The following is a 25,248-nucleotide window of genomic DNA, read 5'->3' as shown; positions in this document are numbered from 1 at the left end:
TATCGAAGGGGCAAGCTCAAAATACAGGGCTTTACATGCCACTTCCCGTCCCTGATACTATTTGGGAGGACTTGTCGATGGATTTTGTGCTCGGATTACCACGGACTCAGTGAGGACAAGATTCAGTGATGGTGGTCGTGGACCGATTTTCCAAAATGGCGCATTTTGTGCCATGTAGGAAGACTTCAGACGCATCTCACGTGGCTCGACTATTTTTCCAAGAGATCGTGCGCCTTCATGGGGTACCCAAGTCGATTACTTCTGATCGTGACTCTAAATTCCTAGCTCACTTTTGGGTGACTCTGTGGAAGCGATTCGATACCAGTCTCAACTATAGCAGCACGGCTCACCCGCAATCTGACGGGCAAACGGAGGTTGTTAATCGTACCTTGGGTAATATAATTCGTAGCATCTGTGGTGATAAACCTAAGCAATGGGATGCGGCACTGGCACAGGCTGAGTTTGCCTACAATAGCGTCGTGCATAGTTCCACTGGGCGTTCCCCGTTCGCAGTTGTGTATCAAGCTGTTCCCAAGCATGCATTGGATATAGTCACCTCCCCAAGGTTACCAACTACAAGTCAGGCTGCTGAGCATTTGGCTGATCAAGTGAAGACCATCCAATCAGAAGTCAAGCAGCGATTAGAAGCATCAAATGCCAAATATAAAGCCGTCGCAGACAAACATCGACGGCTCAAAGTGTTTAAGGTGGGTGATCAAGTGGTGGTGTTTTTGCGTAAGGAACGAATCCCTGTTGGAACGTATCACAAGCTAAAGCAGAAGAAATACGGCCCCTTTCAGATCGTGCGCAAAATCAACGACAATGCCTATGTGGTGGACCTTCCGCAGGACTGAACGATATCTCCTACGTTCAATGTCGCTGATCTATATGACTATCACCCTGATGATCCGTTGTACCCAGATACCGCCTCGAGGACGAGCCTTCGTTTTGGTGTGGGGGAATGATGCGGAACACTCTCGGTGCCACCCAAGACCAGCCTTGCAAGATGTATCCATTCCTTAGGTGGCATCCATATCCATTACCCATCCGTGGGATTCCCTTCCTATTCTCTTCATCTCTATTATGGTAATCTAGTCATGATTGATTCATGAGTAGATCCATTAAGATATTCCAGCCATGATTGATTCCTTGCCATTATTAGTTGCATTAGCATCTATTAAATAAGGCATTAATGTAACCAGAAAAGGCAGAACTGAATAAAGAATTTCTCTCTTTTTGGTCACGATAGAACCAACTCTGTATTTCTTCTTCGTTCAGCTTGGACGATACCAAGCTCCACCCCTCGTCCTACATCACCATGACCCTATCTCCTGCTAGTGAACGAGGTTTATTGGTTAGGTTTAACTTGTTTTCTCATCCTTTTAATAGAGATGTCTTCATTCTTTATGCTTTGTTTCTTTTGTTATTGAAAATTATAACCAGTGTCAACAGAAAGTCATGTTCTTCTGGCTGTTATAGTGGTCAAAATTGGTTGGGTCGCTGGTCCATTTTTCATGTTGTTCAAAATGACTCTTTGTTTTTTCCCCCAAGATTCTAACCATGGAACCTTTTTTTTTCTCCTGTGTCTGTTGACAGTGACCTTGTTAAGCCAATAGTTAGGCAATGTATGGTTGTCTATTTTTAGCTCAGCAAACACAGTTAGTAGAGAAAAGTTATAGCATCTCACACCAATAAACAAATTTGATTTTGTTTATTAGAATTTCTTATAACAGGTTACAAACTTTCACCAAACTCTTTAGATAATAAACAAATAATTGCAGCAGGATAGAGTAGAGATCATAGCTGACATTGGTTGATGTATGTCTGCCTCGGGTCTTCTATCTTTATTTTATTGTGTATATTTGGTGTACATGCCTGTTGCATAGTGAATATATGCCTGTATTTTTTGCTCCCGGATTTTTACAGAGCAACCATATTAAACATGTACCGTATCATTGCCGTACATGTTTTATTACGCTGGATTTTTAAAAGTATTATTTCCGTTTAGTCCGTTTAATTGCTGAATGTATCCGTACCCATATTATTGCCGTTCCCGAACTTACTACCTATGGTCTCATACTCTTCACTTAAAGCAAAACCCATTCAACTCTCAACAACTCTGAAGTTTGCTCAATTTGCAGAGGAGTTGATCATGCCTAGGGTTTCCGCTCTTGACTTGCCTGATTTGCCCAAGGGGCAGCTCCCTCCGCACCTCGAGCTTCAGCGGACTCGTGTCCACTGTGCTGCTGATGCTCCAACTCATGTATGTTTTCCCCACTCATGATGGTTGTACGGTTTTCATTTTTGGATTCTTGTGGATGCTCTATTGAAGTATTTTCCCCATCCCTTTTCACGAAGTTATTGTTTTCTACTGCCTTCTTTTTTTTCTTTCACGTTTTGGGTGTCTTTATGTTTGAAGACAGAAAATGTTCAATACTCTGGTGCCTATGCAATGATGGGAGTTGATAATGGTACTCGGTTGGATGAGTTCTGCAAAAAGTTCGAAGTTGAAGTGATTCGACTGACGGAGGACGATATGGAATTCGATATGATTGGTATCGATCCTGCCATCGCCAATGCGTTTCGGAGGATCCTCATAGCAGAGGTATGATTTTTATGAGGTCCATCGATCCTCATTCACTACATTTAGATTTTTAACATTTTCCTTGTTCTCCATAGCAGTGAGAATTGACTTGTCTATGTGTGTTGGATTAACCCCCCTTTTTTTTATCCATTCTATTCTTCAGACATTTGGTTTTTTAAATTGAAGTTTTTTAAACGATAGGCGTTCATCTTGATTCGATTTATGTTTTTTTCTTCATCCTGTTACTTGCCATTTAATGGATTTCTTCTGTTACTTGCTGCTGTTTAGTTTGAAAGTGACTTTAGAAAAAGTGATGAGAAAGATATTGAGGGCTTTGGGTTGTTAACGAATATAGATTGAAACAAAATTAAATGGCAAAATAGTATCCGTAGGGCCAACCCTATTTAGCTGGGAGAAGGATTAGATGAATTGGGTACCCAATTTGCACCATCCATTCTAACTATACACCAATCGCATGGTGGTAAATTTTCAAAAAAATTTATTATTTAGTGTGTAACTTCTTTAACAAAAAGGATTAGTTGGGCTGACTGCTCATTTGCATGCTCCATTCTAATTGTGCACCAACAGTATGGTGTAAAATTTTGAAAACACCATTTTTCCAGTGCCTAACTTCTTTTAACTAAAGTAGATGGTAAAAAATCTTAAAGTAGGTCCTTGCGACAAAGTTTCAGTGATCCCATGTATTTCAATAATTCATGAACAGGAAGCCTAGTTATGTAGGGCTTTTGTCAAGGTTGAAGTGTTGGTGATGTGTATCGAACTTACAGTGATTAATTTGGTCTTAGATAGGTTTGGAAAATTGGTCCTAGTAGTCATCTCTTCTATGGATGGGAATGGATAAATCATATATGCAATTGTTCATGTGAGCCATAAAGCAAGCAATTGTTTCTACCTTGAATGGGTATAGGATCTGACTCAAGGTTCTAAATCTCGGTGCCGAGGCTGGTTTCAACCAGCCAGGAAATCGAGATTTCCCAAGTTTCGACCGAAACCAGGTCGAAACCTGGTATTTTCTGGCAAAACTCGACATGTCACGTGCTGTTGAAACTGGTCGAAACTAGGCTGGTCAAAACTTGGTTTTTTTCGGTCGAAACTGGTTGAAACCTGACTTGTGCCAAGGTTTGTCTCGGTTTCACTGAGTTCTTGAACCATGATCTGACTGCCAAACCTCATCCATTCTTGATTGGGTTGCCTTTTTCTTTGTCCAGCAGGGAAATGTTTTATGTTCTCTCTCTCTCTCTCTCTCTCTCATGGTTGTTTTTATTTTATATTCAAATCCATTTTTATTGTTACAGTATCACACTGCGACAGTATGTTCGTTAGTTGGCATTCACTGCTCTCTTTATGTTTGTACCTTTTCTGTTGTAATTGTTGATGGGGTTGGCTTTTCATTTGGTGTGTTTTAAATTGGCAACTACTATTGCATGCAGCTCCCCACAATGGCTATCGAGAAGGTCCTGATTGCTAATAATACATCAATTATCCAAGATGAAGTGCTAGCTCATAGGTTGGGACTCATTCCTATCAAGGTCGACCCAAGGCTGTTCGAATATATGTCAGGTTTAGATGAATTCACCATGTGTTACAATACCATGTCTCTTTAACCTCTTGTCATCCTTCTTACTAATTATTGGCAACTATTAATTTGTAGAGAACGATACTCCAAATGAAAAGAATACAATAGTATTCAAGCTTCATGTTACATGTAAAAAGGGTGATACCCGTCTTACAGGTACAATTAATTTTTTTTTCTAAAGCTCTCTCTGCGTGTGTGTGTGTGTTGGGGGTAATTAGTAAATGTGTGATGCATTTTGCAGTGAAAACAGATACTCTTAAGTGGTTGCCCAATGGGAGTGAATTTCCAGTCGCATCTGAAAACCCAGCATCAAATCCAGCTTCAAAACCGAAAACTTATACATCATTCACTTGTAGCCAAGACTCATTGCCAGAATATTCCGACCAACCAATTGCCCCTAAGCATAATGATATTATTCTCGCTAAGCTTGGGCCAGGCCAGGTAACTGTGTTGTCTATTTCATCTTCCTATTGGTTATTTTTCTACAACTAGGTTGTTTACATTTGAACCTTGAACAGATTGTTACTCTAAGACATTACAGTATAAAGGCATTTGAATAATTATGTTTGTGCCCCTTTAAATTCTTCCTTTGGATTCTTGTTTATTGGCATAAATAAATAGAAAACCAACTATAATATCTAAAATCAAGGATTTGGGATGTTTTCATGTCGAACCAGCTTCAATTGGTATGTCCTAGTTATCATTGCTAGATGCAATGTTACAGATCTTTGGCAACTTCCCTGTGGAATCACATTTCTATATATAGACATGGATTTGACTACAGTGTGGTAGTGATTCGGCTGGGTTGAGTCCTCTCATCTTTTCTCTTGAAAAGAGAAAGCTGCGACAAAGACTAGAGTTGCTGGAGGAGGAGGAAGAGGGGGAAGAAAAATAAGAAGAGGAAGAGGGAGCAGAGGGGCTGGAAATTCCAGGTAGGAACAGAAGAATAAGAAGACGGAAAAAGAGGACTAAGAACAAGAAGGAGGAGGGAGTGGTGCATAACTGGTTTGAGCGTCTCTATCTCCGACCTCCGAGAAGCTTCTTTGACTGCCTCTGCCTCTCTCTAAAATTGCTAAAGCTGGGTACTACATACGTAATATAGAATCTGTTAAAGTATTAGTTCTAGGGGCAGTTTAGTCTTTTATCTTTATTTCAGTCTTATTAGTTGTTTTTTTTGTAGTTTCGGTTTATGTAGGGGCATTATTGTCCCAACTTTATTTTTTTAAAGTTATTTTTATATTAGGGGGCAGACCTGCGATATAACATACAGTTCTATCGCAGGTTCTCTCCCATCTTGGAGACTTGCGTGCATCTTCTCTCTTCTCCTCTTCTGTTTCTTCTTCTTTCCTTGATTCCTCTAATCTGGTTATAATATTCTGATGTTCTAACATGGTATCAGAGCAATAATAATCAGATTAGAGGACCCTCCCACGATTTTCTGCTGATCCCTCCTCGATTTTCCTTTGTGGTGTGCAGCCACCTACTGCTGCTTTTGCAATGAGTTAAAATCACTCCTCTCAATATTAATGGAGTGTTTTATCTCTATCTACATTGATGCTGCTTACTGATTTGAAGATTCAATCATCTACAGCCAAGGACTGCCACAGTCGATCTCTAGCAAAACCCTGACAAAATCGACTTTCTTTGGATGGATGTTTTTGGAGCTGTGCTGATTCAAGGTTGTGAGGCTATGGTTTCTAGTTGGTGATTGCAATTGATTGCATATCAACTTTCATCCCTATGCTGCATATTTGAAGTTGGTGGTATTTGATATTGATCTCCCCTTGGCTGGTCTCTTCCATTTTACCTTATATTCTGCTGGTTGTTTCTTCTTGCTAATTGGAAATTCAACCTCTTCTACCTTCTGGAGTCAGTTGCTGCTCCTATTTTGACCTCTACAATACTGGAGTTAGTGGTGTTAGCTGCTCCTTGAATCATCTACTACTGCTGCCTTATAGGTGTTTGAAAAAAAATCCTGAACCAGTTACTGCTGCCCTTACTGTTTTTCTTCAAAGATCCATCTCTTATAAATGGCTGATACAAAGAGTTCTACAGACAATGTCCATGTTCAGATAACATCTATCAAACTCAAGGGGAGTTCTAACTATCTATTGTGGGCCCAAGCTGTCCGAGTCTACATTATGGCTAAGGACAAGCTTAGCTACATTATTTCTGACCCTCCAGCTCAAGATTCTAAGGATTACAGCACCTGGGTGAAGGAGAATGCAAATATTCTGATTTGGTTGTGGAATAGCATGGAACCCGACATTGCAGCTAATGTCATGTTTCACACGATTGCTAAGGGAGTGTGGGATGACTTGAAGGAGACATTCCCAAGAGAAGAGTATGACCCATATTTATGAGCTTTATGAGAAGCTATTCCAGTTCCAACAGTCTGATAAATCTCTTCAAGAGTACTACAGTGTTTTTAAGGGGATTGTTGAAGAATTGAATGTGTTTGAGCCCCTTACCATTGATATTGAAAAATTGAAGGCCCAATGGAATGAATTCTTTGTCTCAAATTTTTTGGCTGGATTGAATCCCAATCTGAAGGCTGTGAAGGGTCACTTACTTGCTGGTGATTCGGTTCCCACTCTTAATGATACTTATTCTAGGCTGCAGCGCATTGTCTCTCCTAGCTCCAAACCAGACACCATCCCCAAGGAAAACTCAGCATTCACTACTAGTAGAGGCCGTGGATCTGGTGGGCACCATGTTGACAAAGCTGCCCGGCAATGTTCTTATTGTGGGAAATCCTATCACACTGTTGATACTTGCTGGTCCAAGCATGGGAAACCCGAATGGGCTCAACACTTGGCCAATTATGCAGCTCCTGAAGAAGGTACAAACATGGTTGCATCCAATGACACTAAATCAGGTTCAGCCATGGCAAAATCTTCCACCGCTCTTCTTGATGAGGTTCATCAGCTAATGCGCCGCATAAAGAGTCTTGAGTCATCCACTTCCACTACTGGGGCATTTACTTCCGCTGCCACATTGGCCCATGCAGGTACACCTGCTTTTCTCTCCACCACTTCCACTCCCTGGATCATTGATTCGGGGGCTTCCGCTCATATGACTGGTAAGTCATCTATTTTCAGTTCCATTTCATCTAATTCTCATACTCCACCTGTTATCCTTGCCAATGGCTCTTCTACACCAGTGGTTGGGCATGGTACTGTTTGCCTTAACTCTAACCTTTCTCTTTCTTCTGTATTACATGTACCTCAATTTCCCTTAAGCCTTCTTTCAGTTAGTCAGCTCACAAAAAATCTGAATTGTTCAGTAACATTTTTTCCTTCTCACTGTCTTTTTTAGGATCTTTACATGAGGAAGACGATTGGTGGAGGGTGTGAGAAAGATGCCTATATTATCTTTATGATGCTGCCCGATGTGCTTCTGCAGCTACAACTACTGTTGGTGGAGAGTCACCCTTCCAATGGCATTGTCGGTTAGGACATTTGTCCTTGTCTAGGTTACAAATTTTGTTTCCACAATTTAAGTCTTTAGATAGGTTAGAGTATGAGGGTTGCGAGTTGGGTAAACACCATCGTGCTTCTTATCCATCTCGCACTATGCCCCGTAGTTCTTTATTTTCGTTGGTGCATTCCGATGTATGGGGTCCTGGTCGTGCAAGTAATAGACATGGTTTTCGGTATTTTGTCACCTTTGTGGACAACCATTCCAGATTTACATGGTTATATCTTTTAAAGGATCGTTCCGAATTTTTACTTGTATTTCACAATTTTTGCAATGAAGTAAAAACCCAATTTAAAGCCTCTATTCAAGTATTTCGTTTTGATAATGCCTTAGAATTTGTTCAAAATGAAATTTCTTCTTTTTGTGTTGATAATGGCATGATTCACCAAACCAGTTGTTCCTATACCCCTCAACAAAACGGGGTAGCGGAACGGAAAAATAGACATTTACTTGAGGTCGCCCGTGCTATGATGCTTCATATGCACGTGCCTAAACACTTTTGGTGTGATGCAGTTCTTACTGCTTGCTTCTTAATTAACCGAATGCCTTCTTCTGTGCTTGCCGATAAGTCTCCCTTCTCTGTTTTATTTCCTGACTTACCGATTTTAACTTACCTCCTCGGGTTTTTGGCTGTGTGTGTTTTGTTCATAATCTCCATCAACCAGGTGATAAGTTAGATCCTAGGTCAACTAAATGTGTTTTTCTGGGTTACTCCCGTATTTAGAAGGGGTACCGGTGTTATGACCCAATTACTCGGAGACAGTTTGTTAGTGCTGATGTCACCTTCTTTGAAGGTACCTCCTACTTCTCTGATCAGCCCACCTTGTAGGATGATTCTTTGACTGTGTCTGATCCTCCTTCCATCCCTGTGGTTGTTCCTCTATCTACCTCTCCACAGCAGGTGTATCGGCTGAAGAGGCGTATTGGGCAGCACAGTACAGATACTACTGGTCCATCTTCATCTCCTCTTGTACCATCCTCAACCTCTGGTGTGGATCCTCCATTACTTGCTCTTCCTGACTTACCAGCTGAACCAGATGACTTGCCAATTGCTGCTCGTAAAGGTAAGCGGTCATGTACCCAAAAATCCTTGGTTGTTTATCCCATTGACAAGTTTGTGTCTCTTTCACATCTTTCGTCTTGTTATCATAGTTTTGCTCACTCTCTATCCACTTATACCATTCCTCGCACCTACACTGAAGCCCTTTCTATCCCTGCTTGGAAGAAAGCCATGGATGTGGAAATGGATGCCTTATTGACTCACCATACATGGGAGTTGGTGGAGTTACCTCCTGGTAAAGACCTGGTGAAGTGTAGGTGGGTGTATACTATCAAGTATTTCTTTGATGGTTCTATTGAGCGGCTTAAGGCTCACTTGGTAGTTAAAGGATACACCCATACTTATGGTGTAGATTATTTTGAGACTTTCTCTCTTGTGGCACGGTTGAATTCAGTTCGCCTTCTTATTTCTATGGCTGTAAACTTTGATTGGCCTTTATTTCAGCTTGACATAAAAAATGCCTTCCTCTATGGTGATTTACTCGAAGAGGTCTATATGGAGCAACCTCCAGGGTATGTTGCTCAGGGAGAGAATGGTGGGCATGTGTGTAGGCTGCACAAGGTTATTTATAGGCTGAAACAATCTCCTCGGGCCTGGTTCGAGAAATTCAGTGCTATTGTGACCAAGGTTTAAAGTATCGGTATCGGGTATCGTATCAGTCGGGTGATTTTAAGAGACGTATCATATCGTATCGTTTCGGAGATACGTATCTAACAATACAAATAAGCATAGAAATGGTCAAGATACACATAGAAATACACTTTTGGAACAAAAAACAATATAAATAAGCAATATATAATAAGTGTCATGCATAAAACCTAAAATGATGAATAATGTATAACCAAACAAGTGCATTAAATTGAAATTGTTATAAAAGATGAGGTTTCTTACATGTAATCGTCTATAGCGATGAAGAGTATTGGATGATACAAGGATGATGTTGTAGCACTCCTTGATTCGTTTTTTAGTTTAAAAGTGTGAAAAACCAAGATTAAATGCAAGATTTTAGACTCTTGGTTGAGGATTTTCCTTCATTTTTTCGTTAGATTATGAGTTATATAGAGTCTGTGAGTGAAAATGGCTTTTTTATGGAATGTATCAATGGTATCGGTATGTATCGGTAATTTATCGGTATGTATCGAGCCATATCGGTCGATATGTATCGATACGTATTAAACCACCCACAGAACCCTTTACTGAACGTATCGATGGTTGCGATACGTATCGGTCGTATCGTATCGTATTGACCCGTATCGGTAGATTCATTTCGATACAATTCGAGACAGTTCATTTAAAAAAAAACAAAAACGTATCGGTATGTATCGTTTCGGCATCGATCGATACCGATACGTATCGGTCCGTATCGTATCGTATCGGTCGATACTTTAAACCATGATTGTGACTAGTTATGGTTTTTCTCAGTGCTTTTTTGACCATTCAGTGTTTGTTCGTCGCCAAGGAGAGAATTGGTTGTTCTTGTTGTCTATGTAGATGACATCATTGTCTCAGGAAATGATGAGGATGGCATTAAGGAGGTAAAAGATTTCTTACAATAGTATTTTCAGACCAAAGACTTAGGCCAGCTTCGTTACTTTCTTGGGATTGAGGTTATTAGAAGCAAAAAGGGAATCAGCCTGTCTCAAAGAAAGTATGTTTTAGATCTCTTGACTGAACTGGTATGCTTGCTGCCAAACCAGTGGATATTCCTATGGATCCTAATAAAAAGTTTGGGATTGATGATCGGGAAACTCGTAAGGAGGTTCACTCCTATAGAAGCTTAATTAGGAAGTTAATATACTTGATTGTCACTAAACTGGACATATCCTTTGCTGTTGGGGTTCTCAATCAGTTTATGCAATCTCCTTGTAAGTCTCATTGGGATGCAGCTATTTGGGTTCTTCGATATTTGAAGGGTGCTCCTGAAAAGGGGCTTATTTATCGTCCCAATAGACATATGGAGTTAGCTGTGTACTCTGATGCAGATTGGGCAGGTTCAGCCGGTGATCGTCGTTCTACCACAGGGTATTGTACCTTTGTTGGCAGGAACCTAGTTACGTGGCGAAGCAAGAAACAGACCACGGTTGCCAGGTCTAGTGTTGAAGCTGAGTATAGAGCTATGGCACATACTGCAGCTGAGCTAATGTGGATTAGGTCATTACTTCTTGAGATGGGTTTTCCGGTACCGACTCCTATGAAGATGTATTGTGACAACCAAGCTGCCATCTATATTGCTAGTAATCCGGTCTTCCATGAGAGGACCAAACATATTGAAGTGGATTGTCACTTCGTTCGTAGTGCTGTGTTGAAGAAGTTGGTTGAGACACCATTTGTTTCTTCGTCCGATCAGCTAGCTAATGTGTTTACCAAGTCTCTTTTTGCCCCTAGTGTCCGTTCTTGTTGTAACAAGTTGAGCATAGGTGATATATATGCTCCAGCTTGAGGGGGAGTGTTAAAGTATTAGTTCCAGGGGCAGTTTAGTCTTTTCTCTTTATTTCAGTCTTATTAGTTGTTCTTTTTGTAGTTTCGGTTTATGTAGGGGCATTATTGTCCCAACCTTATTTTATTAAAGTTATTTATATATTAGGGGGCAGACCTACGATATAACATACAGTTCTATCGCAGGTTCTGTCCCATCTTGGAGACTTGCGTGCTGTAACCTGCAATAATAATGAAAAAGAGAAGAGAAGAAGAGGAGAAGAAGAAGAGGGAAGAAGAATGCTGCAGCGCAGCCCTTAGAATCACATTACTATCTCAACGAAATAAAGAGAATACATATAAAGGAGGGTTGGGGGCAAATAAGGAAAAAACTAACCAAAAGAGGACTAATTGAGATTCTCGGGATTAGCACCAGACCTCTTTGGGCCCACTCTTAACACTCCCCCTCAAGCTGGAGCATATATGTTTATCATGCCCAGCTTGTTACAAATGTAATCAATCCGCCCACAACCCAAAGGTTTGGTAAACACATCAACTAATTGTTCACCAGTTCGAACATGACTTGGAAAAATCAAGCCACTTTGCATCTTCTCACGAACACAATGACTGTCTTTCTCAATATGCTTCATCCTCTCATGAAAGACGGGATTGACAGCAATATGAACAGCTGCTTGATTATCGCACATTCGCACCATAGCCGCATATGAATCGGAGGATCAAATCCCAACTCAGATAATAACTGTTGTATCCACATCAGCTCACATGTCAAATGTGCCATGGCCCTATATTTTGACTCAGCGCTAGATCTGGCCACGACGGTCTGCTTCTTGCTCTTTCAAGACACAAGATTTCCTCCAACAAACGTACAATATCTTGTAGTAGATCACCTGTCAACTGGAGACCCTGCCTAATCTGCATATGAAAAACCTTCAATTTTAGCATGACCATGATCCCGATATGCTATTCCTCTACCTGGAGCTTTCTTGAGATACTGTAGAATCCTGACAACAGCATCCCAATGAGAGATCCGAGGAGAAGAAAGGAACTGGCTCACCACGCTGATTGGAAAAGCAATATCAGGTCGGGTAACTGTTAAGTAATTTAACTTACCCACCAACCTTGTATATCTTTTTGAATCATCAAGTATGTCTCCCTCTTCAGCAGTGAGTTTCACATTATGATCCATAGGAGAGTCAACCGGCTTGGATCCAAGCATACCTGTCTCAGTGAGTAAGTCCAACACATACTTTCGCTGTGAGAGAAAAATGCCCTTCTGAGATTGAGCAACTTCAATGCCCAAGAAATACTTTAACTTCCCTAAATCCTTGGTCTAAAATTTCTACTGGAGATGTAACTTCAACTCCCTTATTCCAGATGAGTCATCTCCAGTAATAATAATATCATCTACATACACTATCAGAAGAATCCTTCCTGCACCTGACTGTCTGTGGAAGAAGGAATGATCACTCCCACATCTAGATAGACCAAACTCAAGAACCACTTCCGTGAAACGTCCAAACCAAGCACGAGGAGACTGTTTGAGTTCATACAATGATTTCTTCAAGCGACACACCATACCAGAAGACTCCCCCTGAGCAACAAACCTAGGAGGTAGCTCCATATACACCTCCTCCTGCAGAGTGCCATGGAGAAACGCATTTTTGACATCTAGCTGAAACAAGGGCCAATGATGAGAGGCAGCTAAGGATATCAAAATGCGTACAGAAGCAAGCTTGGCAACTGGGGAGAAGGTATCCAAGTAGTCAACACCATACACTTGAGCATAACCCTTGGCCACAAGTCTTGCTTTCAACCGAGCAAGAGACCCATCGGGGTTAACTTTAACAACATAAACCTAACGACAACCAATAGCAGTCTTACCATGGGGTAGAGAAACAAGTTCCCACGTGTTATTCTCTCTCAACGCCGATAATTCTTCATCCATAGCTGTCCTCCAGCCAACACTAGATAATGCCTCAGATAAAGACTTAGGAAGCAAATGAGTTTTAACAGTAGACAAAAAGGAACGAAAACCAGTAGACAAGCCAGAATAAGAAACAAAATTAGAAATAGAGTGTTGAGTACAACTCCGAGTACCTTTACGCTGGGCAATAGGTAGATCAAGATCAGAAATAATAGAAAGAAGGGGAGTTGTACTTACAGTATGATCTGCAGCGGAAGAAGACATGGTAAAGTCCGTGAGAACAGGAGGGGCAACAGCTACAGGTGGTTCAGGGGTGGCAACAACCACTTGCGGTTCAAGGGGGCAGCAGCCACCGTGGGTTGACGGACATACACATGAGTAGTGGGAGGATGATTCCGAGAAGCTGGAGCAGGACCCTGTGGCAAAGAGGATGGACCCTGTGGCAAAGAAGACTGAATAATACACACAGGAAAAGTATCATCTAAGCTAGACACATCAACTGGTTCAGTATGGTATGGAGTAGACTCAAAAAAGGGACATCAGAAGGAATAAAATATTTACGTAACAGATGAGAATAACAACGATATCCCTTCTGGGTACGAGAATATCCAAGAAAGAAACATTTAATGGCCTTAGGATCCAATTTGGACAGCCCAGGCCGATGATCACGAATGAAGCACTCACACCCAAAAATTCGTGGAGGCAAAGAAAATAAAGACTCATTGGGAATTAACAATGTATGAGGAATACCCCCCTTCAAAACAGATGATGGCATGTGGTTAATAAGATAGCAAGATGTCATCACTACATCAGCCCAAAACACTTTAGGAACTTTCATCTCAAATAGCAAGGAACGAGTAACTTCCATTAAATGATGATTCTTCCTTTCTGCCACACCATTTTGTTGTGGTGTGTCAGAACAGGAAGACTGATGGATAATACCACGTTGAACCATAAAAGAAGAAAAAGAGGAAGAAAAATATTCTTTGGCATTATCACTGCGCAAAATTTTCACACACACACCAAATTGAGGTTGGATTTCAGAGATAAATGCACAAAAGATAGAGAATAATTCAGATCTGTTTTTCATTAAATATAACCATGTGACCCAACAAATGTAACAAAATATCTGAAACCAAGCTTAGAAGTAACAGGACATGGACCCCAAACATCTGAGTGTACTAACGAGAAAGGAATGTTGAACGCTTATTGACTCTAGGTGGGTAACTCACACAATGGAGCTTCCCAAACTGACAAGACTCACACTTCAGACTAGATAAAGAACTAAAAGTAGGAACTAATTTTTTAAGACTCTCCAAAGAAGGATGACCAAGCCGGCAATGAATCTGATGAGGGAAAGCAACACTGGTGCAAGCCACAGGTGAAGAACCATCCAATAAATACAGCCCCTTTGACTCCCGTCCTCTACCAATCGTCCTCCTCATAGGAAGATCCTGGAAGACACATGAATCAGGATAAAAGGTCACAGAACAGTTAAAGGTTTTAGTTAATTTCCTAACAGACATAAGATTAAATGGAAAATTAGGAAGGTAGAGAACAGAGGATAGAGATAACGAAGAACTGGGTTGAACAATACCAGCCCCTTTAACTCTAACTAAGGACCCATCAACCAAAGTAGCACTAGAAGAGGATGGGGACAGAGAAGAAAATATACCTGACATCCCAAACATATGATCGGAAGCCCCTGAATCAATAATCCAGGGATGAGAAGTAGCGGAGAGACATGTAGTGGTATTTCCTGTCTTGACTAAAGTAGCAGTGGAAGAAGTAGGCTGAGACATCTGGAACTGATTGTAGCAGGTAAATTCCTCCTCTGTAATGACCACTACCTTATTTTCAGATGGTTGAGTTTGTGGGGCTGACTCACTGCTAGTAGCTGAATTAGCAAATTGTTGTTGGGGAGATTTTCCATTAAGTTTCCAACAAAATCTCTGGATGTGTCCAAGCTGGCCGCAATGATGACATGTTCGAACAAACCCTAAGCCATCAGAAGAAGTACTAAACTGACCAAAACCTTGCTGGTTTTGGGTTTTCCCTGTGCCACGGCCACCGGTGCCACCACCATGACCACGGCCTCCACCATGATTGCCACTATCTCCTCGTGCAAAATTCCCAGTCCCTGATTGTGATAACAGGGCAGAATTCTCAACAGCAGGTGTAGGCTCCTTAGAGCCATCCCAGGATACTCGAAGTGCCCTAGCAAATGTATCAGTTAGCGCAGCAACAGTTGCATCTCCAAGGATTTGAGACCAAACTGATTCAAACTCCTGTCCAAGACCTCCCAAGAAACCCATGCCAGCCAATTGCTCCCTTGGACTTTGCATCTGTTTCACATCAGCCGAGATAGGAAGAAGGGAGTTCAATTCTTCATACATTCTCTTGTAATCAGCAAAGTATTGCCTGACAGAATGTCCCTTCCTCTCAGTATGATAGAACTCTTGAGAGAGTTCAAAAATCTGTGACAAGTTATTTTGGCCAGAATATAACACCCCCAAATAATCCCACAATTCTTTCACTGTATCGATGTGGGTAACGAGGTCAACTATGTTGTTCTCCATTGAATTCAATATGAATTCGAGCATCAACAGTAGCCCATATTATGTCATTCTCAGGCTTGGTCCTTGTCAAATGAGCTTGTTGATCACGACCAGTCAGAACCAGGTTCACAATCTTTCTCCATTGCTGATAATTTGTTATACCTTCAAGCTTCTTTTCTGTGATTCGATTGGCAGAAGAGGACACAACCTCTGTGACCACTGCACTTTTTTGTTCATCACCCATAATAGTGTTCAAGCAAGATCACAAATAAAAAATTCAGATATGAGAAAAGAGGCCAAAGCACAAACTGTTTGGCACCACCACCGAGAAGACTTATCCTCCCAAGCAAAAATTTCAGACCAGCAACCGAACAGGAAAAAAAAATATCACCTCAACCGAATCACTTTTCTTCCACAATCAACCCAAGAAAAAATCAGATCAGCATAATCTCACTCATAAGCAACATCAAACGATCATAAACACCATCACACACAACCAATAAATTTGCTTGTAATTTGATAGAGTAGATTTACTTCATGTTCATCCAACAACCACCATGTTATGTATGTCTCGAATTCTTGGACCTGTTTCGACATTTTTGGTGGTGACCTGAATGGAATTTTTTTTTTCTGAGATCTATGATGGTAGCAGAGGGCTTGGGCCCCCGGAGCCCATCACTGATTTCGTTGGGGGTGCAGGGGGTGAAGCCCCCGCGGTACGGTTCAACCCAACCCGATGGATCGACCCGGATCCGATGGAGGAGTATTTATGTTCCTTACCCGCTTTATTGTAAAGAGAGAGGAAGATTTTGGGGTTTTTCGTTCTAGGGTTTCTGAAAGAGAGCAGCAGCAGCACCGATTTGGGTGTTCTTGAGAGTTTCCATTGTAATTTTTCTCCGATTTGCATAGTGAATCATCTTCGTCTTCACCCGTGGATGTAGCACACCATACTGGTGTGTGAACCACGTTATATCTTTGTGTTCTTTGCTTGGTTCTTGTTTCTGTTACTGATTTTGTTGGTGTTTGCTATAACACACCAACAAACACCAATAACAGAAACGCAGGGGTGAAAAATCATCCCCTTCCTTAGGTTCGAGAACCTCTAAGAAGGCTAATCAGAAATCGCAGAAGATAAAAGTGAAGAAAAAGAAAAGAAACAAAGAGAAGAGGGGAAAAGGACTTGTGCAGGCCTAGGAAAGTAGCTCTGATACCATGTAACCTGCAATAATAATGAAGAAGAGAAGAGAGGAAGAGGAGAAGAAGAAGAGGGAAGAAGAATGCTGCAGCACAGCCCTTAGAATCACATTACTATCTCAACGAAATAAAGAGAATACATATAAAGGAGGGTTGGGGGCAAATAAGGAAAAAACTAACCAAAAGAGGACTAATTGAGATTCTCGGGATTAGCGTCTGAGATTAGCGCCAGATGCTAATCCCGAGACCTCTTTTGGCCTTCGTAAACCACTCGTAACACGTGCATCTTCTCTCTTCTCCTCTTCAGTTTCTTCTTCTTTCCTTGATTCCTCTAATTTGGTTATAATATTCTGATGTTCTAACAGAATCCTTGGGTTCACAACCAAGGGTATGGACCCTAACTGGAAATTTTTATTCGACCCAAGTACTTTAGCCTAAGGACCAAAGCCAGAAGTGTGTTCCCTAATTAAGAACCTCTATTCTAGAATATTCTTTCCCTGTAAATGAAATTGAAAACAAAATTGCCTTACATTTCTGTAGTATTCATGTTTATCTAATTCAGATTATTTTTATGAGAAAAAGTTCTTTACATTTTATATTAAAAAGTTTACACACCTCCAGTCCCCAATTCCTAATTTTTTCAAATTTGTGGAGTCCAACACCCCATGCTTGTGTTGGATTCTGACACACACACACACCCGTATCCTGGTAACATGGGTGACTGAGTCAATTATATGTTTAATGTTAATGTAGTAGAACTTGGCTGACTCTATTCCTTGTTGACCTTGTATTAGGATCAATCCAAGTTTTGCATTTCATGCTTGATAGTTTTACTAGCAAGGAATCTTCATTTTCTCCTTTGCTTCCTCTCCATATAATGGTTCCTAGTGTGTAGGGGCAGCAAGGGGTGAGGGTGACTGTATCAGTGTTATGTTCAGGTGTAGGGGTAGCAAGGGGTGGGGGTGAGTGTGTGCTCAGGTATGACGGTATGTCTCAGTATGACTCAATAGCTTTCATTTAAGTAGAACCAAAGTTCAAATTCCCCCAAGCCTCCCCCTATTCTGATGGGTAAATCAGTTCACTTCAAGGTAAGAAATTAAATAAGAAGCTACTGCTACATGAGAGTCGTGATGGAGTCGAACCATCATCTCCTGGGAACAAACCCAGGTGCTCTTCCTTTTGAGCTAAAGACTCACCTACCTACATAAACCATGTCACAAAAACATATAGCAACTGAACAAAAACGAAAAAAACATTTGAAGCCAACCCACAGATCCAACATCATTTATTTTTTGCTGTTCTTCCTTATTATCTAATTGCCCAGCCATACTCAATACCATCACCTTCTCCTGATCATTCTTTTTATTTAATTTAATTTTCTATTTGGTTCTGCCCTAAGAGGCACCTTCTCCTCCACATTCTCATCTTCCTTGTGGAGAATTTGCACTCTTATTGAAGATTCTCATAGCTTATAGAGACTAGAGAGGGTAATTTTGTGGGCAATAAACCGATGTAATTGGCCTTACTAGGCCTTCCTTTTTGGTTCCCTTCTTGTGAGAGATGATGTAATTGGCCTTGGCCTTGGCCTGGGCCTGTGCCTGTGCCTGTGCCTGCTCTTTGTCCTTAATGAATTAGGTTTTGACCTTAAAAGAAAATCATAATATGCCTCATATCCATCAAGTTTATAAATAAATATAAACAAGAACAGCAGCAAAATATCCACAGGGTCCTACGTAACCATGCTATAACCATGCTTCAATCATGCCAGTGCAAGTTCATCTACTACAACATAACAATCAGCAATGGATAGCGAGCGGTGTGAACTGATTTGTGAGCAATTTGACTTGCTTTCAGATAGAGCTTGTTGGAGTATGTAGAAATCCAAAGAACATATTACTTCGCTAGAAATCCAAAGAACATATTACTTCGCAACCTAAAAGTGAGCCAATGGAATCAAAAGCACCTTAGGAGATCCAATAACATCAATATACACATCTTATGAATCAGGAACCACTGAAAGTTGATAGTTGAGAGGCAGATCAATACAAATACATCATTTTAGATCCCTTGGCATTGCAAACCCCATAAAATAGAGACACAAGGGATCCAAACTTATTTTCCTGATAATTGATTGGATGCCTAAGAATTTGTTGAACCAAAGGATTGATGCTGCCAACCAAATAAACGGGACGACAAAATCACATGCAAATACAAACTGTCCTAAATATATTCAGCCAAAACTCTCCACAACCACAAAACCCATCTACTGCATCCTAATTAATAGAAAGCTTTCCTTCAACAACAAAAATCAAGGAGAAGTAGAAGAGTTAGAAGAATAACATACAGAAAGGATTAATGAGATAGCACATTATTTGTATTAAAATTCTTGGAATGCAATACCAGTCCATTGTGCAGAGTTCAATAGCTCAAAAACTCTTGATAAAACTTCAATTTCCATATCATATCATCTCTAAATAAACAGGTACAACAGCAAGGAAGTAAGCATGTCAACAACCTAGAAGTAAGTTTTGATCAAATCAAATTAGTACTATATTGTTCTGTTTGAAGATCTACTTATTGAAGAACTAACATAGTAAATTACCCAGACAAGATAATGTAAAAGGATAGTAAAAGAACTCTAGTGTTCAAATCAACATAGTGTAAGTGGAAAAAATTGAATATCAGCCTGATAAATATCATCACACTTGTTTGCAGAGAAACACTTGTTCAACAGTAGATGCCTACATTGTGTAAGAGAGATAAATTACTGATTAGAAAGAGGAAAAGAAAGAACACTGGGCTATGAATGACAACTCAGTCAATTATGACAGTGAACAAAAAGAATTCTTGGTTCAATGCACTGCCTTAATGACATGCGAGGGGGGGGGGGGAGGGAGGAGTTAGGAGGAAGGATCAAATTCTGTTTAACTCATTATGGCAATTTATCAACTAATGGCTTTGGTTTTCAAATGGTTGAACAACAAGGAAAACATAACCAATTTGTATCACGGAATTTAATGTTGAGATTCTTGTTTAGATATCCCATGCATGAGTATGCCATTATCCTCCCAATGATAACATTTCATCACCCCCCCCCCCCTCAAAGAAAAAAAAAGGTGATCAATAGATGAACAAATTTTCAGAATGCACTGAGCATATAACACAAAAATTATATATAACTCAGAAAGAGGAATCTAGTTCAAAGCAACAAAGTAAGCCATACAAAATTCCTACGAGCTACAAAGTCCTCATTATACGATCAGCAACATAAAATTCAGATAATGATCTGAGAAATAATCCACAAAGTGAATCCAACGCCATCAAACACAAACAAATTATCATTTTGTAATGGATCCACAATGAATTTTCCAACCTAAGAAATAAAACCACAAACCTCCCTTTCTAACATAAGAAATCAAACCATAGATCCCCATTCCCCAATCAAACAACACCACTGAGTTCAATTCCCCGACTAAGACCTCATATTAGTCCCCAAGCTGCAATCTTGAACCAGCCTGACAAAGAGCACTAATTCAAGATCGTCTGAACCCAATCGAACAACAGACAGTATGCCCAGAAATTCAAGCATTTCCACATAAACGAGTTTGCAGATCTAATGTAACGGAAAAGCAAGGGCGGAAATGCCAAATCAAACAAAAAGATCCATGACCCATGAAGCGAATTTCCTTAGAGAGAGATAATTAGGGTTCAGGTAGAGTTGGTAAAGTCTGAAACATTGTCTTGCGATCAGACTCAGAAGCGAAAGCCAGAGAGATGATGAGAAGGAGAGAGAGCAAAGCGAGAGCGATGAAGATAGGGAGAGAGAAAGAGAGAGAGATTGTTACCTTTTTCAGCAGCTTGGTAGCAGGCCTCATCCAAGCTCAACCAGGCTTTTTGTTAATCAAAACAACTCTAAGGTTGAAGCCACGGAAGGGATGTAAACTCTGAAGAACAGGGTCGACAAAGTGAAAGAGAGCAGAGAGGGAGTGAGAGAGAGAGCGCAGAGGTTACAGATATAAACGTTCAGGCCAAGGAAGACGACGACAGGAAGGTAGAGGAGAAGCTTGGTCGCGATTTTCAGATCGTTTTTCGATTTAGGGCAGCAAACTTATGATTCAAAGTTGGATGATGCTATTTATACTAAGCTTAGAATTTATGATTCATATCTGAGTTCACCTCTTTAGGTGAACTCAGATATGGATCAAATTTAGTGTAAAAATTGGAATCATGTAATTCACATAATCCATTGGAATTAGGAAACCAAACGATTTTATTAACTTAGAATTGAGATTCTACAGAGTTGCGTTCTGTTGATTTACGCAACCAAACACAACCTAATGCGTTCCACTTATTGAACACGGTTCTATGGTCAGTCCATGACCGCTCCGAATCAAGGTCATCATCGATATCGTGACTATCATCAATATCGATATCATCAATTAAATAACCTTTAGGCTTATCATCCAGGAACTTGTTCGGAAATACTGTAATGAAGGGAACATAGGAATTTGTCCCTAGGTATAATCTAACTTTACCTTTTTCTGCAGGAAATTGAACTTGAAGCACATGCTGTTAAAGGGATTGGTAAGACTCATGCAAAGTGGTCCCCAGTTTCCACAGCTTGGTATAGGATGCTTCCTGAGGTAATAAAAAGATAAATAGTATATCTTGACTTTTGTGCTCAATCTAAGAGCTGCAGCATTCAGGTTCTGTAGAAAGATATTGAGTTCAAGTTTGTTTGTTCTGAAGTAGGTTGTTTTATTGCAAGAAGTGGAAGATGAAAAAGCTGAAGAGCTTGTAAAAAAATGCCCAGTTAATGTATTTGACATTGAAGATCTTGCTAAGGGTAAGGAACCATGTTTTTTCAATTATGAAAGTCATTGTATATTTTCTTGGGTTGAACTAATTTGATCTGTTGATGATGCAAATAACTATTGCTTTTAATCATGTTGGTGCCACTTTCTTACTCTCCTACAGGGTTAATGAGTGGATCTATGTTAGGAGAGGTAGTGTCCAACACGTGAATTGGTTTGACAACTGCATCAATCATTCTACTCTTTTTTTTTGTTTTTTGAAATAGACGTCTGTAGCTAATAGCAGGGTGGCCATTTCTTTAATGGTAAAAAATATTTAGTATGCTAGAACATGTGAATCATATTTGATGGTTTCTGGGGAAGCTTGCTCTTTCACTTGTTCCCATGTGATTTCTGTTGTATATAGTTTTAACCTTCCCTCCCTCCAGACCATTCCCATTGCTCCCTTCTATATGATTGATGATTTTGATGACAAGCAGGTAAGAAGAGGGCAACTGTAGCCCGACCACGAGCTTGCACGCTGTGTAGGGAATGCATTAGAGGGGAAGATTGGGAGAAGCGTGTGGCAATAAGGCGTGTTAAAGACCATTTCATCTGTAAGTAGTGATGCGTATGCGTCAACAATTAACTAGGAAGATCTTTCCATTTTTCAGTGATCTGTTTTTCTTGTTTATAAGCATCTGATGATGCTGCCTGCAGAACAACATAGAGTCTACTAGTGCCTTTATCTGATACTTGCTACTTGGTATGTGCCCCCATCTGCGACAGTCTAAACTATTTGGTCGGTCACCTATCTCTCAGGCAGCACAAGGTAGATGCATCGTGTTTGAATCTTACGTGAAACCTTGTATTGGTAGCATGGTGATTTAGTGTTGCCTTGAGTCGAGAAAGGGCGTTTCACAGAGCATGAGGTTGTGAAACCTCCAAAAAGGCAGTCCCTCCATATTTCTTTAGAGACCAAGAGGAACTGGCTCTGTCCAAAATCACACCTGAGTCTGAGGTGCTGTCCAAGTTGCTCGTGATATTTTCTTTGTTTTGACTTGTAGGAAGAAAGAAAAGATATGCCCTATATCACTTTCTGGAACTTTCTTGACCATGCCATGAAGATATAAAATGAAATGTTTTGCAAAATATTTATATATAGTCTTGTTATAAGATACGCGATGCAAGTTATTCTATCTAGGGATTGCAATGTTGAATGGCTTAGTGGGCTTTTGGCTTACTTGAATTGGATTTGGTTGACTATAGTCTCTGTTCTATTCTGATACAGCCTAAGATAATGGGGACAGGGGAGAAGCTGAACAAGTTACAAAATTAAATAAACCTAAAAGAAATATAGTCTACCAACAATCAAAACCTTAGTGAAGGTCATACATTGTTGTCACTTTCGCCTGCCTTTGGCCTACGCCATTTCAATGGACAAAATTTTGCGAAATATTTCGGTTTTCTCTAGACCTATAAATAAAACCACATGGGAAATACAAAGAATGCAGTATTTCATAGAAATTATGGGGAAATGATCGAAGTGTTAAATACCTTCATACCAAATTTTGAGTTGAAATTGGGGAAGTGGGTTGGAATGGTCGTAAATGGAGAATACTTCAAATTTGCTTAAGAACTTACAAATCTTTGGATATTCAAACCTCTCCCAAACTCATCTAAGCTCCCACGATAAGGTTGGAAGGAAATTGAAGAATCTTTGCACACATTTGGGTTGCAACTTTAATAAAGAACCAAGTTCCTCTCAGTTTTTGTTAGATTAAAGCTTTGTCGGAATGCTAACTCGTGTCATATTATGAAAGTTTATTGGATTGTTGTAAAATTGAAGCTTCTTAATGTCTTCACAAAATTCTGTCCAGTTACCATTGAATCAGCGGGGGCATTACCACCAGATGTGTTATTCACTGAGGTTGTGAAGATCTTGGAAGACAAGTGTGAGCGTGTGATTACTGAACTTTCGTGAATATTTGATTGACGAAAAAACAAAACCAAAGCTGTTCATCAGATGCAGAAAAGCAGGGGCTGGGACAGAAATGGTCAGATTTTTAATGAAATATTTAATTGTTTACCATTGTCTCATATCTTCATCTTCAACAGATCTCAATAACTTTGAGCAGAAGCAAATATAAGAATGTTTTATATCAACCCTTTAACTTATTCATACAGGGAAGAAGTCACTTTTGCATTTGAGGAACATGTGAATGAAAATTAGCCAGTTTTGGTTTACAAGACTCTTGTGTTTGTGATTTGGATTCTCTCTCTCTCTCTCTATTTATTGGATTCCATCCTAGGATCAAAAGCACTTGACCATGTTGTATGATATGCTAGAGATAAAAGGTTTTTGAGTACTCGAGACCTTTCCAATTGATTAAACATGTTTGTGTAGGACTGAATGGAATTTATGGGCTGAGATGAGGTTAAAGTGACAGTAAGGGCACAAATAACACTGTAGAATAAATGTGGATGAAAAATTGGCTGTCCCAATGTGAGAAATGCGGGTAGTAAGATCATTAGTAAGTTTTACACCGATTAGATGGAGGGTTCAACTAGTATATGAAGATACCCAAGGTCCCAAATCTAACCGATGTGCGATTATTCCACTACCATCATCTTTCTCATTATTTATCTGGGGGTAGGGCTGTCAATAATACCCTGCTGGCCCGAACCCGACCCTGATCTATCAGCCCAAAGGGCGGGTTAGGGTTGAGTTTTTGGCTGACCTTGGCAGGGTCGGGTCGGGTTCGGGATAAGACCCCGGGCTTAACCCGGCCCGGCCCGACCCAACCCGACCCTGTATTAGTTATAAACATATATATTAATAATAATATATAATAGTATAAGTGAAAATACAAAAATGCCCATAAGAGATAACCTAGTAAACCCTAATCCCATATTCCTTTTTCAATTTTCAATCTTCACTCTTCATCAGCCACGCTCGACGCTAGCCTCTGCTGCCTTCATCTTCCTCGGTTCCTCCCTCCCGGCGGCGATTCACTTGACGATCAAGGGCCGGCATTAAGGTATGTTCATGATTTCTTCTTCGTCATCTACCTCGTCTTCATCATCATCGTTCCTATATTTGTGTGTTGGGGTGAACAAGATGGAAACTCAGCCTGCAAAGGCACGTTTGGTAATCATCCTCTTCGGTCTTCGCTGAATCCTGAATTTTAACTTTGATTTGGGCCTTTCTTCCCCATCCTTGCAACAACACTGCTGCTAGTACTTGCTACAGAGTTTACCTCTTCCCCACCCCCCCCGATTCTTGATTGATTTAACCACGGATTGTTTACTAGGGATCCGTTCCAAAAGAGTTAAGGGTAACAGTTCGTTTTTGGTTTTTTTTTTTTTTTAGTGAACAGAAAGGAGTAATAGTTTGGATTAGAGGAGGTTATACTAGTTCTTAGAGAATGTCTCTTTTGATTTAAGGATGGTGTCTCGTGTCTGCTTTGTACAAAGGGATTTCAAGTACTCTTTCATCTTCAATAGAAGTTCACTTTTAATGATGGACAAAAGGTCATAATTTTATGGAAATATATATTGTGCGGCTTTGTGCCTCTGTAGCTAGAACTACGTAAACCTAGACTACTATATACCATGGTTG

At 40.3% G+C, this 25,248-nt stretch overlaps 1 protein-coding gene across 2 annotated transcripts; it reads left to right on the top strand.

Annotated features, from left to right (window-relative positions):
- The first annotated feature begins 2,065 nt into the window (after window positions 1–2,065).
- Window positions 2,066–23,874, top strand: LOC122663643 (DNA-directed RNA polymerases I and III subunit RPAC1-like). Of its 2 annotated transcripts, none has more exons than XM_043859248.1 (9): window positions 2,066–2,263; window positions 2,420–2,605; window positions 4,036–4,165; window positions 4,257–4,337; window positions 4,423–4,622; window positions 21,381–21,476; window positions 21,586–21,679; window positions 22,127–22,243; window positions 23,507–23,874. In XM_043859248.1, exons 1-9 carry the CDS (start codon window positions 2,069–2,071, stop codon window positions 23,608–23,610), a joined length of 1,203 nt encoding a protein of 400 aa, XP_043715183.1. In that variant the 5' UTR covers window positions 2,066–2,068; the 3' UTR covers window positions 23,611–23,874. The 2 variants fall into 2 exon arrangements, with proteins under 2 accessions (XP_043715183.1, XP_043715184.1); XM_043859249.1 differs by having other exon boundaries at window positions 2,121–2,263; window positions 2,424–2,605.
- Window positions 23,875–25,248: the final 1,374 nt, after the last annotated feature.

This window comes from Telopea speciosissima, chromosome 6 (assembly GCF_018873765.1).
Source record: "Telopea speciosissima isolate NSW1024214 ecotype Mountain lineage chromosome 6, Tspe_v1, whole genome shotgun sequence".
Lineage (NCBI taxonomy): Eukaryota > Viridiplantae > Streptophyta > Magnoliopsida > Proteales > Proteaceae > Telopea > Telopea speciosissima.
Note: the sequence above shows the minus strand (reverse complement) of the source record. Positions and strands in the feature narration are given on the sequence as shown.